General features: G+C 41.3%; 2 protein-coding genes across 2 annotated transcripts; both read left to right on the top strand.

Moving 5' to 3' along the window:
* Positions 1 to 3,479: 3,479 nt before the first annotated feature.
* Positions 3,480 to 8,401, top strand: LOC110504920 (zinc finger CCCH domain-containing protein 15-like). Its single transcript, XM_036975325.1, has 4 exons — positions 3,480 to 3,611; positions 4,021 to 4,145; positions 4,574 to 4,681; positions 8,059 to 8,401. Exons 1-4 carry the CDS (start codon positions 3,600 to 3,602, stop codon positions 8,078 to 8,080), a joined length of 267 nt encoding a protein of 88 aa, XP_036831220.1. The 5' UTR covers positions 3,480 to 3,599; the 3' UTR covers positions 8,081 to 8,401.
* A 1,555-nt stretch (positions 8,402 to 9,956) lies between these two features.
* On the top strand, positions 9,957 to 15,318 carry LOC110520660 (zinc finger CCCH domain-containing protein 15). Its single transcript, XM_036975324.1, is given in 6 exon segments — positions 9,957 to 10,348; positions 12,836 to 12,907; positions 12,909 to 13,007; positions 13,788 to 13,883; positions 14,163 to 14,232; positions 14,577 to 15,318. Coding segments are annotated over 6 exon segments (573 nt in total). The 5' UTR covers positions 9,957 to 10,129; the 3' UTR covers positions 14,594 to 15,318.
* Positions 15,319 to 15,742: the final 424 nt, after the last annotated feature.

Below are 15,742 nucleotides of genomic sequence, written 5' to 3' on the forward strand. Positions count from 1 at the left end.
TATCATGTTATCCTGTCATATATCATGTTATCCTGTCATATATCATGTTATCCTCCATGTCATTCCAAAATAAATAAATAAATTGTCACGTTCTGACCTTAGTTCCTTTGTTTTGTCTTTTGTTTTAGTATGGTCAGGGCGTGAGTTGGGGTGGGTTGTCTATGATAGTTTGTCTATGATTTTCTATTTCTGTGTTTGGCCTGGTATGGTTCTCAATCAGAGGCAGCTGTCAATCGTTGTCCCTGATAGAGAACCATATTTAGGTAGCCTGTTTTGTATTGTGGGTGATTGTTCCTGTTTCCTGTGTCCACGTTACGGGACTGTTTCGTCTTCTTTCATTTAGTTGGTTTATTGTTTGTTTTTTTGTTCGTTGTTAAAGTATTCTATTTAAATGGATAATCATCACGCTGCATTTTGGTCCTCCTCTTTTCCCCCAGACGACAAGCGTTACATAAATACAGTATGGGGATGAAGTAGTTGTTTGGGCTAAATTATAGGTGGGCTATGTACAGGTGCAGTAATCTGTGAGCTGCTCTGACCGCTGGTGCTTAAAGCTCGTGAGGGAGATAAGTGTTCCCAGTTTCAGAGATTTTTGTAGTTCGTTCCAGTCATTGGCAGCAGTTTTACCAGGTCTACGTGCAGGCATTGTGTATCTGAATATTATAAAACCACATAGCTGGGTTAGCCTGATGTATGGGAAAGCCATCAGGTCACTAAACCCTGTCCAGTAGATGGAGGGAGTTGATGGGAAAAGAGGGCTGAGGGTCAATGATGTAGGAATTACACCAGGGTTAAGTCTGAATTACACCAGGGTCAATGATGCAGGAATTACACCAGGGGTAAGTCTGAATTACACCAGGGTCAATGATGTAGGAATTACACCAGGGTTAATGATGTCTGAATTACACCTGGATTAATGATGTAGGAATTACACCAGGGTTAATGATGTCTGAATTACACCAGGGTTAATGGTGTCTGAATTACACCAGGGTTAATGGTGTCTGAATTACACCAGGTTTAATGTCTGAATTACACCAGGGTTAATGGTGTCTGAATTACACCAGGGTTAATGGTGTCTGAATTACATCAGGGTTAATGTCTGAATTACACCAGGGTTAATGGTGTCTGAATTACACCAGGGTTCATGGTGTCTGAATTACACCAGGGTCAAAGATGTCTGAATTACACCAGGGTTAATGGTGTCTGAATTACACCAGGGTTAATGTCTGAATTACACCAGGGTTAATATCTGACTTACACCAGGGTTAATGTCTGAATTACACCAGGGATGGTGATGTCTGAATTACACCAGGGTTAATGGTGTCTGAATTACACCAGGGTTAATGTCTGAATTACACCAGGGTTAATGGTGTATGAATTACACCAGGGTTAATGTCTGAATTACACCAGGGTTAATGGTGTCTGAATTACACCAGGGTTATTGTCTGAATTACACCAGGGTTAATGATGTAGAAATTACACCAGGGTTGGTGATGTAGGAATTACACCAGGGTTAATGTCTGAATTACACCAGGGTTAATGGTGTCTGAATTACACCAGGGTTATTGTCTGAATTACACCAGGGTTAATGGTGTCTGAATTACACCAGGGTTAATGGTGTCTGAATTGCACCAGGGTTAATGGTGTCTGAATTACACCAGGGTTCATGGTGTCTGAATTACACCAGGGTTCATGGTGTCTGTCTGTACTGAGGGTGCAACGATACATGAATTACACCAGGGTTAATGTCTGAATTACACCAGGGTTAATGTCTGAATTACACCAGGGTTAATGTCTGAATTACACCAGGGTTAATAATGGCTCTACAGCAGGGTTAAAGTCTGAATTACACCAGGGTTAATAATGGCTCTACAGCAGGGTTCATGTCTGAATTACACCAGGGTTTATAATGGCTCTACAGCAGGGTTAATGTCTGAATTACACCAGGGTTTATAATGGCTCTACAGCAGGGTTAATGTCTGAATTACACCAGGGTTTATAATGGCTCTACAGCAGGGTGTTGCTGTCCATTTGAGATTAGGCATTAGCCATCAACCAGGCAAGGGGAACACATTAAGCTGCTGTTACAAAATCACATTTCTTCTAAATGATAGTGTACACTGACATTTATGCTCATGATGTATTACAGTTGGTCTGATGATAAGAAGGATTTAGCCCAGATATTGTATAGAATTATAATATGATGCAATGCTTTTGTATTGTTTAAATAGAGTCATAATACCCATAAAACCTAGCGGTCAAACAAGGAAATGGTTCCAGTAGTTTTCTCACCATTCATTTTTCTCCATAGGAGATGTTTTTTAGAAACACTTCAAATAAGGGCTGTGTTTCTTGTAGGTTTACCCTGACGTGACGTTGTGATCAATCGCTCAATGACAAAGTGACTTTCATCCATGTATTCGCCTGTATTTATCCCCCCCAAAAAAAGTAAACGCTAATTTGCGGCTAATGTGGCTATCATAAAGAACTACAAATACCATGATGATCTGGACGAGACTGACGAATCGAGACCAAGGTTAGAATCCCTGGATTAACTATCTAATGTTAGCTAAGCTGAGTAATGAATAAATTGGCAACATTTCTTTAAATGTACAAGTTTTACATTGACACAATACTTGTTAATAAAGGTGTCAGTGAAAGATGATGTGCAGGAGCATGCTGGGATTTGTAGTCTTACACGATGTCTACTTGGATGCTAATTACCATTTTCGTATCTGATAGTATATACAGCTGAATATACTGTTAAAAGTCACCTTGTCCGAGAGAGATTTACATGGCTATCGAAGCGTCACTCCAGGTTTAGTCGACAGCAAACACCACTCTTATTATAAGGGTTTCTAAAAGTCTCTTTGGGGGAAAAATGAATGGTGTAAAATCGATTGGAACTATTTCCCTGTTTGACCGCTAAATGTTATGGGTATTATGACACCTCCACTGTGGGGCTCTATTTTCTTCAGAAACATGCAAATATTCCATTATGGGACAAATATGAATCTATATTAATGTGCAATTAGAAATATTGTTGAGGGAAAGTATTTATTTACTGTAGGCTTTTAAGTTTCCTACGCTGTCTTTGCTACTATTTAAATGTAAATGACTACGCTAGGTTGTCATTGTAAAATAAGAATGTGTTCTTAACTAACTTGCCTAGCTAAATAAAGGTAAATAATAATAATAATAATTTAAATAACTACGCTAACGCCTCGATCCCACCGACCGTGAAATTAGCATTTTGGCAAACTAGAAGCACATTCATTTCCAATGGTATCCTGCTTTTGCCTTAGAGTATAGAGTTGCAAGAGGCAGTTGTAGTTTGTTCTGTGTGGTGCTTGTGTAGCCGATGTGAAATGGCTAGCTAGTTAGCGGTGGTGCGCGCTAGTGGCGTTTCAATCGGTGACATCACTCACTCTGAGACCTTGAAGTAGTGGTTCCCCTTGCGCTAAAAGGGCCTCGGCTTTTGTGGAGCGATGGGTAACGATGCTTCGAACGTGACTGTTGTCTGTGTGTAGAGCGTCCCTGGTTAGCGAGGGGACGGGCGTAAAGTCTATACTGTTTGTTACATTGGATTTCTCGAATTTATGCATCAAACTGTATGTGTAAAAAAACATTAATGACATAAATGGTAGCAGAAATTGAATGTGGTTGAACTTTTTTGTTGCACACAACATAACCAGATAACGCTGCGTCTCAAATTTTGCGCTTTTTGTTGCACTACTGGTGTGATCAGGGCGTAATCATGCGTCCTCCGCGTTGCCTTCTGCACACTTTGCGGTGTAGCATGTGTTAGTCTTCATCTGACTGTATCTGCTGTGGTTAATCCGATTTGCTAACAATAGCAACAACATCAAGTTTAATTGTTCAGGAGGCAGATCATACTTGTTGATTGATCGTGTTGTCCTGAGCCATGGCTGAATCTTTTGGGAGTCATCTTGGGAGTCAATGTCATGTGTCAGGTAGTTAGCCTAAATATGACCCTTCTGCTGATTGTACATTCACCAGGACAAGACATTTGGACTGAAAAACAAGAAAGGAGCCAAGCAGCAGAAGTTCATCAAAACTGTCACTCATCAAGTCAAACATGAACAGCAGAACGGACGACAGGTGGGAACACCAGCCAGCTACAGGTGAAGTCGGAGGTTTACATACACTTTAGGTTGGAGTCATTAAAACTTGTTTTTCAACTACTCCAAATCAAATGTATTTATAAAGCCCTTCTTACATCAGCTGATGTCTCAAAGTGCTGTACAGAAACCCAGTCTAAAACCCCCAAACAGCAAGCAATGCAGGTGTAGAAGCACGGTGGCTAGGAAAAAACTCCCTAGAAAGGCCAGAACCTAGGAAGAAACCTAGAGAGGAACCAGGCTATGAGGGGTGGCACTCCACAAATTTCCACAAATGGGAAAAACGACAAAGGGGGGGATGAATACATTTTGAAAAGCGTTGTAGCTCCTGCCCCCCGTCCCCAATACATCTTTCGGTGTGACTGGACCTTAGTGTCCCAACCCACCCGGTCTAATGCACTTCAATGTGTGTCTGTGCCTGATGTTATCAGGTTTGCAGCTGCTGAAGGAGATAAGAAGAAGAAGATTGACAAGAAGAAGAAGCTGGAAGAGATGAATGAGCTTTTTTTTCAAGCCTGTTACACAAAAAGTCACCAAAGGTACTGGGACTCTATTTATGATTGAGTGATAAGATTCTTGGCAGTGTTGTTAAAAAGTCTCTAATAGACCTACATTATTTCCAAATTGTCCCTCACACCCCTCCATACCCTAGCTGTATAACAACATAACTGCCTCTCATTCTCTTTAACATCATTGAAGTTGGAGTGAGAAAGAGAAAGAGGGTCTGTCTAAACAGTCAGCTGTTTAAATTAATGTATTCAACTAAAATGTGTCTTCCGCATTTAACCTGATTCAGAGCGGGGGATGCCGTAATTGACATCGGCGCCCTGTGGAACAGTGGGTTAACTGCCTTTTGCTCAGGAGCAGAACAACATAAGTTTTACCTTGTCAGCTCGGGGATTCGATCCAGCAACCTTCCGGTTACCAGCCCTATGCCACCCCTACACTCTAACCACTAGGCTACCTGCCGCCCCTACACTCTAACCACTAGTTTACCTGCCAGCCCTACACTCTAACCATGAGGCTACCTGCCGCCCCTAGACTCTAACCACGAGGCTACCTGCCGACCCTACACTCTAACCACTAGGCTACCTGTTGCCCCTACACTCTAACCACGAGGCTACCTTCCGCCCCTACACTCTAACCACGAGGCTACCTGTTGCCCCTACACTCTAACCACTAGGCTACCTGCCGCCCCTACACTCTAACCACGAGGCTACCTGTTGCCCCTACACTCTAACCACTAGGCTACCTGCCGCCCCTACACTCTAACCACGAGGCTACCTGCCGCCCCTACACTCTAACCACTAGTTTACCTGCCACCCCTACATTCTAACCACTAGGCTACCTGCCGCCCCTACACTCTAACCACTAGTTTACCTGCCAGCCCTACAATCTAACCACGAGGCTACCTGCCGCCCCTAGACTCTAACCACGAGGCTACCTGCCGACCCTACACTCTAACCACTAGTTTACCTGCCACCCCTACACTCTAACCACTAGGCTACCTGCCGCCCCTACACTCTAACCACTAGTTTACCTGCCAGCCCTACACTCTAACCACGAGGCTACCTGCCGCCCCTAGACTCTAACCACGAGGCTACCTGCCGACCCTACACTCTAACCACTAGGCTACCTGTTGCCGCTACACTCTAACCACGAGGCTACCTGCCGCCCCTACACTCTAACAACTAGGCTACCTGCCACCCCTACACTCTAACCACAAGGCTACCTGCCACCCTACACTCTAACCACTAGGCTACCTGTTGCCCCTACACTCTAACCACTAGGCTACCTGTTGCCCCTACACTCTAACCACAAGGCTACCTGTTGCCCCTACACTCTAACCACAAGGCTACCTGCCGCCCCTACACTCTAACCACAAGGCTACCAGCCACCCTACACTCTAACAACTAGGCTACCTGCCACCCCTACACTCTAACCACAAGGCTACCTGCCACCCTACACTCTAACCACTAGGCTACCTGTTGCCCCTACACTCTAACCACTAGGCTACCTGTTGCCCCTACACTCTAACCACAAGGCTACCTGTTGCACCTACACTCTAACCACAAGGCTACCTGCCGCCCCTACACTCTAACCACAAGGCTACCAGCCACCCTACACTCTAACCACTAGGTTACCTGCCACCTCTACACTCTAACCACAAGGCTACCAGCCGCCCCTACACTCTAACCACTAGGTTACCTGCCGCCCCTACACTCTAACCACTAGGTTACCTGCCACCTCTACACTCTAACCACTAGGTTACCTGCCGCCCCTACACTCTAACCCTACACTCTAACCACTAGGCTACCTGTTGCCCCTACACTCTAACCACTAGGCTACCTGTTGGCCCTACACTCTAACCACTAGGCTACCTGTTGGCCCTACACTCTAACCACTAGGCTACCTGTTGCCCCTACACTCTAACCACTAGGCTACCTGTTGCCCCTACACTCTAACCACGAGGCTACCTGCAGCCCCTACACTCTAACAACTAGGTTACCTGCCGCCCCTACACTCTAACCACTAGTTTACCTGCCAGCCCTACACTCTAACCACTAGGTTACCTGCCGCCCCTACACTCTAACCACGAGGCTACCTGCCGCCCCTACACTCTAACCACGAGGCTACCTGCCACCCCTACACTCTAACCACGAGGCTACCTGCCGCCCCTACACTCTAACCACTAGGTTGCCTGCCACCCCTACACTCTAACCACAAGGCTACCTGCCGCCCCTACACTCTAACCACTAGGCTACCTGTTGCCCCTACACTCTAACCACTAGGCTACCTGTTGCCCCTACACTCTAACCACTAGGCTACCTGCCACCCCTACACTCTAACCACTAGGCTACCTGTTGCCCCTACACTCTAACCACTAGGCTACCTGTTGCCCCTACACTCTAACCACAAGGCTACCTGCCTCCTCTACACTCTAACCACTAGGTTACCTGCCGCCCCTACACTCTAACCACTAGGCTACCTGCCGCCTCTACACTCTAACCACTAGGCTACCTGCCGCCTCTACACTCTAACAACTAGGCTACCTGCCGCCCCTAGACTCTAACCCTACACTCTAACCACTAGGCTACCTGTTGCCCCTACACTCTAACCACTAGGCTACCTGTTGCCCCTACACTCTAACCACTAGGCTACCTGCCGCCCCTACACTCTAACCACTAGGCTACCTGCCGCCTCTACACTCTAACAACTAGGCTACCTGCCGCCCCTACACTCTAACCACTAGGCTACCTGAGGGTCCTTGAGAAAGGCTACAGTATATTACCCCATGTAGTATAATTCTAATTATTATTATTTAATTTCCTCTCCCCATGTCTCCTAATTCTTGTGGTCAGGTGTTGATCCCAAATCTGTGCTTTGTGCCTTCTTCAAGCAAGACCAGTGCAGGTTAGCCTAGTGGTTAGAGCGTTGGACTAGTAACCGGAAGGTTGCAAGTTCAAACCCCTGAGCTGACAAGGTACAAATCTGTCGTTCTGCCCCTGAACAGGCAGTTTACCACTAGGTCGTCATTGAAAATAAGAATTTGTTCTTAACTGACTTACCTAGTTACATAACAGTAAAAAATAAAAGACCAGTAAGACCAGCGTGTAAGTTCTCCCACGACCTGACTCTTGAGAGGAAGTGTGAAAAACGCAGTCTGTGTGTCGATGGCAGAGATGAAGACCTGGAAAAAGGTACGCTTGTTGTCTCTATGATTAAAATTCATAGGCTTGTTGATGCCGTTTTGTAGCCTGAATGTCATAGTAAATGATGTTATAAACTATGCATTTTGCCATCAGGTTTGTGCCTGACATGCTGTGCCCACCACAGTGTCAGGGATGCACTTATCTGCACTTTGATGATTGTCTCGTTGTGATGTGAAATGAATGTATTTTTCAATATGTTATAGACACCATGGACAACTGGGATGAGAAGAAGCTTGAGGAAGTCGTCCACAAGAAACTCGGAGAGGCAGAGCTGAAGAAAGCCAAAACTCAACAAACTCCGATTGTACGCATCAACAAACAAATTACTGGAAGGCTAAATATTGTAACAATGTTTGTTCGTCCATAGAATGACCTATAGGATCTCTGTTACCCTACATATTGTAACAATGTTTGTTCGTCCATAGAATGACCTATAGGATCTCTGTTACCCTACATATTGTAACAATGTTTGTTCGTCCATAGAATGACCTACAGAATCTCTGTTACCCTACATATTGTAACAATGTTTGTTCGTCCATAGAATGACCTATAGGATCTCTGTTACCCTACATATTGTTACATGCTTGTTTGTCCATAAAATGACCTATAGAATCTCTGTTACCCTACATATTGTTACATGCTTGTTTGTCCATAAAATGACCTATAGGATCTCTGTTACCCTACATGTTACATGCTTGTTCGTCCATAGAATGACCTATAGAATCTCTGTTACCCTACATATTGTAACAATGTTTGTTCGTCCATAGAATGACCTATAGGATCTCTGTTACCCTACATATTGTAACAATGTTTGTTCGTCCATAGAATGACCTATAGGATCTCTGTTACCCTACATATTGTTACATGCTTGTTTGTCCATAGAATGACCTATAGGATCTCTGTTACCCTACATGTTACATGCTTGTTCGTCCATAGAATGACCTATAGGATCTCTGTTACCCTACATATTGTCACATGCTTGTTTGTCCATAGAATGACCTATAGGATCTCTGTTACCCTACATGTTACATGCTTGTTTGTCCATAGAATGACCTATAGGATCTCTGTTACCCTACATATTGTTACATGCTTGTTTGTCCATAGAATGACCTATAGGATCTCTGTTACCCTACATATTGTTACATGCTTGTTTGTCCATAGAATGACCTATAGGATCTCTGTTACCCTACATATTGTAACAATGTTTGTTCGTCCATAGAATGACCTATAGGATCTCTGTTACCCTACATATTGTAACAATGTTTGTTCGTCCATAGAATGACCTATAGGATCTCTGTTACCCTACATATTACATGTTTGTTTGTCCATAGAATGACCTATAGGATCTCTGTTACCCTACATATTGTTACATGCTTGTTTGTCCATAGAATGACCTATAGGATCTATGTTACCCTACATGTTACATGCTTGTTCGTCCATAGAATGACCTATAGGATCTCTGTTACCCTACATATTGTTACATGCTTGTTCGTCCATAGAATGACCTATAGGATCTCTGTTACCCTACATATTGTTACAATGTTTGTTCGTCCATAGAATGACCTATAGGATCTCTGTTACCCTACATATTGTAACAATGTTTGTTCGTCCATAGAATGACCTATAGGATCTCTGTTACCCTACATATTGTTACATGCTTGTTTGTCCATAGAATGACCTATAGGATCTCTGTTACCCTACATATTGTTACATGCTTGTTTGTCCATAGAATGACCTATAGGATCTCTGTTACCCTACATGTTACATGCTTGTTCGTCCATAGAATGACCTATAGGATCTCTGTTACCCTACATATTGTTACATGCTTGTTTGTCCATAGAATGACCTATAGGATCTCTGTTACCCTACATGTTACATGCTTGTTTGTCCATAGAATGACCTATAGGATCTCTGTTACCCTACATATTGTAACAATGTTTGTTCGTCCATAGAATGACCTATAGGATCTCTGTTACCCTACATATTGTAACAATGTTTGTTCGTCCATAGAATGACCTATAGAATCTCTGTTACCCTACATATTGTTACAATGCTTGTTCGTCCATAGAATGACCTATAGGATCTCTGTTACCCTACATATTTTTACATGCTTGTTCGTCCATAGAATGACCTATAGGATCTCTGTTAACCTACATATTGTAACAATGTTTGTTCGTCCATAGAATGACCTATAGGATCTCTGTTACCCTACATATTGTTACCTGCTACAATGCGTGTCACATGTTGTAACTAACAGCGTTTGTTATTGCTCCAATGCTTTGCTCTTCTACGAGGACAGACTGCAGTATTGTTTTCCCCCACAGGTTTTGTAAGTACTTCCTGGATGACATAGAGAGCAACGAGTATGGTTGGTTCCGGGTCTGTCCCGGGGGAGGAGACAACTGTATGTACCGTCGTGCTCTTCCTGCCGGGTTCGTCCTCAGGAAGGTCAAGACGAAAGAAGACTCACTGGAGGAGCTGATCGAGAATGAGGTCGGTTGATCATCCCCATAGAAACATAATCTATGTCATTCTATGTCTAGGATCATTCCTAATATACTAGAGTTGATAAACATATTCTATATCATTCTATGTCTAGGATCATTCCTAATGTACTAGAGTTGTGAAACATAATCTATGTCATTCTATGTCTAGGATCATTCCTAATGTACTAGAGTTGTGAAACATAATCTATGTCATTCTATGTCTAGGATCATTCCTAATGTACTAGAGTTGATAAACATAATCTATGTCATTCTATGTCTAGGATCATTCCTAATGTACTAGAGTTGATAAACATAATCTATGTCATTATATGTCTAGGATAATTTCTAATGTACTAGAGTTGATAAACATAATCTATGTCTAGGATCATTCCTAATGTACTAGAGTTGTGAAACATCTATGTCATTCTATGTCTAGGATCATTCCTAATGTACTAGAGTTGATAAACATAATCTATGTCATTCTATGTCTAGGATCATTCCTAATGTACTAGAGTTGATAAACATAATCTATGTCATTCTATGTCTAGGATAATTTCTAATGTACTAGAGTTGATAAACATAATCTATGTCATTCTATGTCTAGGATCATTCCTAATGTACTAGAGTTGATAAACATAATCTATGTCATTCTATGTCTAGGATAATTTCTAATGTACTAGAGTTGATAAACATAATCTATGTCTAGGATCATTCCTAATGTACTAGAGTTGTGAAACATCTATGTCATTCTATGTCTAGGATCATTCCTAATGTACTAGAGTTGATAAACATAATCTATGTCATTCTATGTCTAGGATCATTCCTAATGTACTAGAGTTGTGAAACATAATCTATGTCTAGGATCATTCCTAATGTACTAGAGTTGATAAACATATTCTATATCATTCTATGTCTAGGATCATTCCTAATGTACTAGAGTTGATAAACATATTCTATATCATTCTATGTCTAGGATCATTCCTAATGTACTAGAGTTGATAAACATATTCTATGTCATTCTATGTCTAGGATCATTCCTAATGTACTAGAGTTGATAAACATATTCTATATCATTCTATGTCTAGGATTATTCCTAATGTACTAGAGTTGATAAACATATTCTATATCATTCTATGTCTAGGATCATTCCTAATGTACTAGAGTTGTGAAACATAATCTATGTCATTCTATGTCTAGGATCATTCCTAATGTACTAGAGTTGTGAAACATAATCTATGTCATTCTATGTCTAGGATCATTCCTAATGTACTAGAGTTGATAAACATAATCTATGTCATTCTATGTCTAGGATCATTCCTAATGTACTAGAGTTGATAAACATAATCTATGTCATTATATGTCTAGGATCATTCCTAATGTACTAGAGTTGATAAACATAATCTATGTCATTCTATGTCTAGGATCATTCCTAATGTACTAGAGTTGATAAACATAATCTATGTCATTCTATGTCTAGGATAATTTCTAATGTACTAGAGTTGATAAACATAATCTATGTCATTCTATGTCTAGGATCATTCCTAATGTACTAGAGTTGTGAAACATAATCTATGTCTAGGATCATTCCTAATGTACTAGAGTTGATAAACATATTCTATATCATTCTATGTCTAGGATCATTCCTAATGTACTAGAGTTGATAAACATATTCTATGTCATTCTATGTCTAGGATCATTCCTAATGTACTAGAGTTGATAAACATATTCTATATCATTCTATGTCTAGGATTATTCCTAATGTACTAGAGTTGATAAACATATTCTATATCATTCTATGTCTAGGATCATTCCTAATGTACTAGAGTTGATAAACATATTCTATGTCATTCTATGTCTAGGATCATTCCTAATGTACTAGAGTTGATAAACATAATCTATGTCTAGGATCATTCCTAATGTACTAGAGTTGATAAACATAATCTATGTCTAGGATCATTCCTAATGTACTAGAGTTGTGAAACATCTATGTCATTCTATGTCTAGGATCATTCCTAATGTACTAGAGTTGATAAACGTAATCTATGTCATTCTATGTCTAGGATCATTCCTAATGTACTAGAGTTGATAAACATAATCTATGTCATTCTATGTCTAGGATCATTCCTAATGTAGTAGAGTTGTGAAACATCTATGTCATTCTATGTCTAGGATCATTCCTAATGTACTAGAGTTGATAAACATAATCTATGTCATTCTATGTCTAGGATCATTCCTAATGTAGTAGAGTTGATAAACATTCTATGTCTAGGATCATTCCTAATGTAGTAGAGTTGTGAAGTAAATGTTGGTATAACATGTTATTACCATTTACATGAATAAAGTCGTGTAACCTCTTATGACATTTTTGTTGTTGTAAACATTTATATGTATTCATTCATAGTTTCTAAAATGGTGTATTAATGGCTATTTGTTCCCAAACATGTCTGTGACAAAAACACTTCACTTTTTTTTTTTAAATCTTCTGTATTTGCAGCGATCAGCCCTGGGTCCTAACGTCACCCGTATCACTCTGGAGACGTTCCTAGCCTGGAAGACGAGGAAGAGACACTAGAGGATGAGCAGGACATGAAGAGGAAGAGACACTAGAGGATGAGCAGGACATGAAGAGGAAGAGGGCTGATTTATCAGCAGGCAGGTCACTGGGGGTGAGTTGCTACTAGGTTTATTGTTATTGTTATTTGAGACAGGAGCATTAATAAGTCTGGTACAGAAGCCTTGAGTATATCTAGCAGACTTTATTGGTTTGTGGGTCTCCTTTTTTGAGCTCGTGTTGATCCAGGTCTTTGTAATTGTACTGGTAGATACAGTATTTACATGCCCTCTGTTATGGCCTGGGAGGAAGGACCATATTTCACGATACACTGAAGCACACGAGCCACCTCCTCTCCTACCACAGGGTGGTGACAAAACCCCTTGAATGAAATGTCCTGCCCTGAACATTGTCCTGGTACACTCAGTGTACAAAAAAAAATGAAGAACACCTTCTCTTTCCATGACATAGACTGACCAGGTGAAAGCTATGATCCCTTATTGATGTCACCTGTTAAATCCACTTCAAATCAGTGTAGATGAAAGGGGAGGAGCCTTGAGACAATTGAGACATGGATTGTGTACGTGTGCCATTCAGAGGGTGAATGGGCAGGAAGAAATAGTTCAATGCCTTTTGAACGGGGTATGGTTGTAGGTGACAGGCGCACCGGCTTTTAACGCTCAACAAGCCAAATTGACACAACTGTGGGAAGCATTGGGAGTCAACATGGACCAGCATCCCTGTGGAACACTTTCAACACCTTGTAGAGTCCATGCCCTGGCAAAATGAGGCTGTCCTGAGGGGAAAAGGGGGGGGTGCAACTCAATCTTAGGAAGGTGTTCCTAATGTTTTGTCCGGTCAGTGTATGTGGTGTGAAAATGTCTCTCTCTTCCAGGTGAGTGGTCGTGAAGTGTTTGAGTTCCTCCCCGACCTGGTTGACGACGATGATGCAGAGACAGATGATACCAAGGGCGATGATGATGGTGACGAGGTAAATTTACTGTTAGATGGGATGACAGATTCAACTAAATACCAAAGTTATAATATAATAAAGTGTAATGTTACTTTGAAAATAGAGATGTTTTATATGTTCTACAACTCTGAGGACTCCTTGTTTGTTTCCTGTATTGTCCTGAAAAATCCGGTCATTTGGTTTTAATAGGTAGATTAGTATCATATATATATATATATATATATATAATCTATGCTTCTCTGACAGGTAGTGGAGGCTGAGGACTTCCTGAACATTGATGTAGGTTTATTCCTAAAGGATGCTGGGATCACAGTGGCGTCAGCAGACCGGGTCGTTGCCAGACCTCGGCCCACTAAGGACACAGATGGTGATGCACAGCCTGGCTTGTTTAACTGTTTCTACAGGACGTCTGTCCGTCCAAAAGTTTTCCCTCAGAGAAACTGTACTACTCATTTCCTGTTGTAATCATTTTTATCTGACCAGGCAAAGTCAGGTGGGGTGGCGGGGGTTTCAATGATCACTTCATCCACTGATATTGTTGGCACATGGCCTGGTGTCTGTTCAGGAGAGTGCAACGTTACAGAACTTTTAGATAGAAAGGTATAGTCTAGATCATGTTTTAAATAGGGGACTGTCAACGTTTAAAAAAACAAAAACAATTGGACCGTTTCATATCGCTGAATGAATCCATCTGCCGCTCTTCTCCTCCAGACAGACAAACTGAGTGAGGCTTGTGGTGGAGGAGAACGGAGTGAACGGAGAGGGGGACACGGAGGATGTCCCTGTAGACGAGAACCTGTTCACTGGAGATTATCTGGGCGAGGTAGAGGAGGAGCTCGACACGCTGGATCTGGACCAACAAGACAAGGGCTGAATTTAACTGAATCGGCTCGTTTTGTGAATTGAATCAAATAGAAATCGGCTCGTTTTTGAATCGAATCAACTTATTTGTGTTGAATTGTCTCTTGAGTTTGGGCGGCTCATTCCTTGGACAAAAGGCTTAAAAGTGAATGATGATGTTGCACAATTAACAATAACAACCTCGCCCTGGGAATATCACAGCCCTCTTTGTTCCTCGGCATCCAAAAGACAAAGATCCTTTTCTCCAGCAGAACAACCAGAGGAGTAAATGTTGACAACTTTACAAACTCTTATTTTCCTCCTTTTAAAAATGCATGTTTTATTTTAAAATGCGTCTGACTGTCTGCCACTCAGAAATCCCAGTTAATAACAGGAGATTATCATTCTTTAATTGATGTGCTGATCTGCCCTGTCTTTTCCTTCATACGGCTTTCATTTAAACCTGATCAGAAGTCAGTGGGAATGTTTTCTAAATGAAATATTTATTGGGTTGGTTATATTGATTTTAAGTATATTTTTATTTATGTAAAGCAAGGTATTTTACTCCTTGTGATTTTGATTCGCTGTTAATAAATTGTAATCATGGCCTAAATAGTTGAGTAAGTGTTTTATAAATACTGGCTTTTCTGACAGCTTCATTTAAATGTATATCGGTAGCACTATTTATCTGGAATTATTCGATAAATACTGAACTTCCGCCCCTTTTAAATACAAAGAAAGGTTACAGAGATATCATTGGGACTTCACACATTAATTATGTTTCAATGAATTTGCATTCCTGTATCAGGATAGCAATTGTGTGTGTGTGGTGAATGAATATGTAGACGATTCTAGAAGACAGTGAAAGACAGACAGGGGAACGGGTAAAACGGGTTCCCGAATACATAGGGAAAGACAGACAGGGGAATGGGTAAAATGGGTTCTAGAATACATAGTGAAAGACAGACAGGGGAATGGGTAAAACAGGTTATAGAAGACAGTGAAAGACAGACAGGGGAACGGGGAAAACGGGTTCT

Source organism: Oncorhynchus mykiss, chromosome 3 (genome assembly GCF_013265735.2).
Source record: "Oncorhynchus mykiss isolate Arlee chromosome 3, USDA_OmykA_1.1, whole genome shotgun sequence".
In the NCBI taxonomy this organism is placed as follows: Eukaryota; Metazoa; Chordata; class Actinopteri; order Salmoniformes; family Salmonidae; genus Oncorhynchus; species Oncorhynchus mykiss.